The 4,361-nt window shown below is 59.2% G+C and overlaps 1 protein-coding gene across 1 annotated transcript; it reads left to right on the top strand.

The window, feature by feature from the left end:
- Positions 1-445: 445 nt before the first annotated feature.
- Positions 446-3,880, top strand: LOC103774566 (kelch-like protein 30). Its single transcript, XM_008941978.1, is given in 8 exon segments — positions 446-558; positions 560-1,238; positions 1,319-1,463; positions 1,665-1,751; positions 1,941-2,096; positions 2,190-2,378; positions 2,948-3,093; positions 3,629-3,880. Coding segments are annotated over 8 exon segments (1,767 nt in total).
- Positions 3,881-4,361: the final 481 nt, after the last annotated feature.

Here is a 4,361-nt window from a genome sequence, read left to right as displayed (position 1 = left end):
CTTTTCCCCCAGGGTGATGGTGCCCGGCTGCCCGCAGAGGGATGCTTTCCAAAAAGCAGCGGAGTCACTGGGCAGCAAGGATGGGCAGCAGTGGGCAGCTCTGCTCATATGGCACCTTTAAGAGCAGGGAGTGGCGTCCCAGTGCTGCCTAAAAATAGTGTGTCTGTCCCCCATCCCGACTGGATCGGTGGAGTGTCCTCCTCCCAGCAGGAGAGCAAGAGGGAGCGAGCCAGAGTGGGGCTCAACCCAGCCCCAGAACCACGCCCCAGAAATTGGTGGCAACCCCATCAGGGCAGCAGAGAGCACGGGGTGCTGGGAAGGCGAGGCTGTGTCCAGGGGAGGGGGGCGAGTGGGAGTGTCATTGCCTTTTCCTAGCAGGGACACCCTCACCACACTCCACTCAGGCTCTGTCCACCAGCGAGGCCCCGCGGCCATCCCCAGCACCATGGTGAGGAACGTGGATGACTTTGACTTCTGCCTGCCCTCGCACGCTGAGGGGGTGCTGGAGGGGCTGCAGCAGCTGCGCAGCAACCCCAACAGTGGAGACGTGACGCTGTTTTTCCTCCCCCGGCCACCCGGGCTTCCTGGCCCTCTGCAGCCACTACTTCCACGCCATGTTCTCCGGCGACTTCGCCGAGAGCATCGCGGCACAGGTGGAGCTGAAGGAAGTGGACCCCGGCGCCCTGGAGATGCTGCTCGACTTCGCCTACACGGGGAAGGTCACCATCAACCAGAGCAACGTGGAGGGGCTCATTAGGACCTCCAGCCAGCTCCACTTCCCCACCATCCAGAAGGTCTGCAGCCGCTACCTTCGGCAGCAGATGGATGCCACCAACTGCCTAGGTATCTGTGAGTTCGGCGAGAGCCATGGCTGCCCTGAGGTCTCCTCCAAGGCCTGGTCTTTCTTGCAGGAGAACTTTGAAGCAGTCTCTCTGCAGGAGGAGTTCCTCCAGCTCTCTAAGGAGAGGTTGGCCACCTACCTCTCCAATGACCAGCTGCAGGTGCAGGAGGAGAAGAGCCTGGCCGAGGCCGTGCTGCGCTGGGTACGCCACGACCCAGGGCCACGAGCCAAGTTCCTGCCGGAGCTGCTGGAGCTTGCCCACCTCGTCTCACTGCCCGACCAGTACCTGCAGGACCTGCTTGCCACTGAGCCCTTGATCCGCGACTCGGATGCCAGCAAGGCGCTCATTGCCCAGTCCTGTGCCACAGTGGGTGACCCCCGTTAATCCCACCCCCAAGCTGGTGAGGAGGCTCAGCTCAGAACCTGACTATCCTGCTCTGTCCTCTCCATCAGGGGCAGAGTGATGCGGGTGCCCAGAGGAGCGCCCCAATCTCGCCACAGAAGCTAGAGGAGGTGCTGGTTGTAGTCGGTGGCCGTGTGCTGGAGGAGGGCGAGGATGAGGACACAGGGCTAGAGATGCTGGCTACCCACAGGAACTTTGCCTTCTACAACCCCAAAAGCAGTAAGTGCCAACAGCAGGGGTGGGGCAGGCACACATGCATGTTCATTAACACCCTGTGTGCCCCAGAGCCACCTCTTGCCAAACGATCTGGCATCAGGAGGAGCGCTGGGCGGGTGGGGGGTGGGAAAAGTGGAACGGGACTGGCTTAAAATCATCACTGCTGGCTGGGCATGGTCATCACTTGGCTCCACTGGGTTTCAGGGCAATGGATGGCGCTGCCTGATTTCCCTGATTATAACAAATGGGGCTTTTCCCTGGTGGCTCTGAACAACGATGTGTATGTCACAGGTATGTGCCAGGGCTGCTGGTGTGGGCTTGGGGGTCCCCAAGAAGCAGGGAGAGAGGATGTGGGCATGGGGTGCTCACAAGGGTTACTCTCCTCTCTGAGCAAAACCCTCTCCTTACTCTCCTTTTGGGTGGGTCCAGCCACTGGCAAGGGATGGGATGACTACACTTAGATGATCTGTCCCTCCCCAGGCGGCTCTCGGGGGTCCAAGAATGACACCTGGTCAACGACCCAGGCCTGGTGCTTCTGCCTCAAGGACGGCGTCTGGAAGCCCATTGCTTCCATGCTCAGAGCCCGGACTAATCACACCAGTGCCATCCTCAATGGCGAGATCTATGTCATTGGGGGTAAGGCTGTAAAGACCTCACGGGTGCTGCTCAAGCAGGGGTCCGTGGGTGCTCTGGAGCAGTGGGTGGCTGTAGCATCCTGCCACCCTGCAGGGACGACAGTGGAGGCGGTAGAGGTGGAGCGCTATGATCCCTACAACAAGAGCTGGTGTGCCATCAGCCCAGCCCTCAAGTACGTGAGCAATTTTGCAGCCTCCAGCTGCTTGGGCAAGCTCTACCTGGTGGGCTCCTGCGCCGTCAAATACAACGCGCTCACCCTGCAGTGCTACAATCCTGTCCAAGGTGAGAACTGGCACCACCGCTGCACCCCAACAATCCTTTCCCAGGGAGCAGGACTGAGGGGAGCCCCAGGCAGGCAGCATCCTGTGTCGCCAGGCACGGTCCTGCCTGAAGGGACCAGGTGCTACCAAGGTCCGTCCACGGCTGTGGCGTGAGGTGAGGGACCAGTCAGGAGCAGATGCTGGTAGCATGGACCTGAGTCACAGACCTCCAGCACAGCCAGGACCTGGACATCGGTGGCGTGGGATCCTTGGGGCAGAGGGGCAGGGGAGGCTGCCTGCCTTAGGGAGAAACTAAACCCTGTGATAAAGCCACCTTCTTGAGGAGCCTCTGCACAGCCTGCAGTGGTCTCACCCATCCCACACCACCACTACAGACAGTTCCCCCACGTGGTTTTATGCAAGAGCCTTGTCTGGGATGGGGACCGTGTGTTTCACCCTGCCTGGCCCATCTGTCCTCTCCCTTTCAAGCTCCCCCTTAAACAGCCGTGGGCTCAGCAATGCTTTTTTCAGCCACTGGCAGCTGCGTCAAGAGCCAAGGGTGCTGCATAGTGCTGACAGCTGTTCTTGCAGATCTGTGGAGTGTGATCACATCTCCCTTCATCCCCAAGTACCTCTCAGCCCCACGGTGTGCCACCCTGCATGGGCTCATCTACCTCATTGGGGACAACACCAAGAAGGTTCACGTGTACAACCCAGAGGCCAACATCTGGCAGAAGGTAGCAGGATGCAATCACCCTCCCGGGGAGGTGCAGTAGCTCTTTGCTCCCCACCAGCAGCCCCAGCACACCCTCTCCCTCCTGCCCACCCATCCCTTGGCTCTATTAACCCCTGCAGAGATGAAGATGCCCCAGTCCTTCCTCCCCTGCTCCCCCACCACACCCACACCAGGATCATGTCTTTCCCATCGAGTTACTGATTTCGAGCAGTGTTCACACTGCAGAAGCCCCCAGGACCCACTTCTCCAGCACCACCCTCCTACAGGGTTTGCAGGGCTCCTGCCTGCACAGTCCAGCAACGTCCTTCTTGTCCCTTCCATCCCCCAGAGTACTCACTTCACACAGCACCTCCAAATTTGCTCCTGTACAAGCACAACACAGGGGTTCTTCTAAAACCAAGACATGGCTTCAGAGGCCCTCAAACCTTGCAGAGAGAATGGGGCAGGAGAGCGTGCTGGACGGATTGCTGTCTTCTGCAGTGGGGGTGGGAGGTCCTCGGGGGGTCCCAGCACATCTCTCTCTGCTCCTCACACAGGTACAGCTTCTGCACACACTCCATGAGAACGGCGGGATGGTACCGCTGGGCGACCGGCTCTTCGTCACCGGTGGCCATTGGCAGGGCATGGATGGGGACTACCAGGTGGAGATGGAGGTGTATGACTGCACCAAGGACCTCTGGACACGGGAGGGCTCCCTGCCCTGCCCCTGGCTCTTCCATAGCTCCTCCTCCATCTTCATGGACACCTCCAAGTGGACAGAGGCTTTCCAGGGTGCCCGTCGGTGGTAGGAGAGCCCGCGGTGGCTGTTGTCCTGCACAGCTGCTCTCCCTCTTGCCTCTGTCCCCACTGCCAGTTCAGCTCTGCAGGGGAGGAGACAAACCCCTCTGCCTGTTTTGCTGGGGTGTTGGGAGCATGTGTCGTGCTGCTGCCATGAGGAAATGGCTTTTCCTTATAAATGCACTTTGGCTGAGGAGTGCTCACTTTTAGTTTGTTTCCTATTTTTCTTTTTTTTTGAGAACTGCCTTTTCACCCCTCCAAAGTCCAAAAGCTTTTAGGGTATTTTGAAGCCTCCCAAAGTGTAGCTCATCCCATCAGAGTCTGTAATTCCTGCCTGGTGGCCATGGCCCCTCTCCCTGCCACATTGACATCCAGCATGAGGGAACCACTGTTCCCTGGCTCCCAAAGCTCTCTGGCACCTTGGCTGGCCCACACTGAAGTGTCAGACCTGCTTCAGCATGCTGTGGAGGAGAATGACAGGAGACAAACCGA

The sequence above is a fragment of the Merops nubicus genome, unplaced genomic scaffold, assembly GCF_000691845.1.
Source record: "Merops nubicus isolate BGI_N331 unplaced genomic scaffold, ASM69184v1 scaffold41736, whole genome shotgun sequence".
Taxonomy (NCBI): domain Eukaryota; kingdom Metazoa; phylum Chordata; class Aves; order Coraciiformes; family Meropidae; genus Merops; species Merops nubicus.
This window is presented reverse-complemented; position numbering and strand designations above follow the sequence as displayed.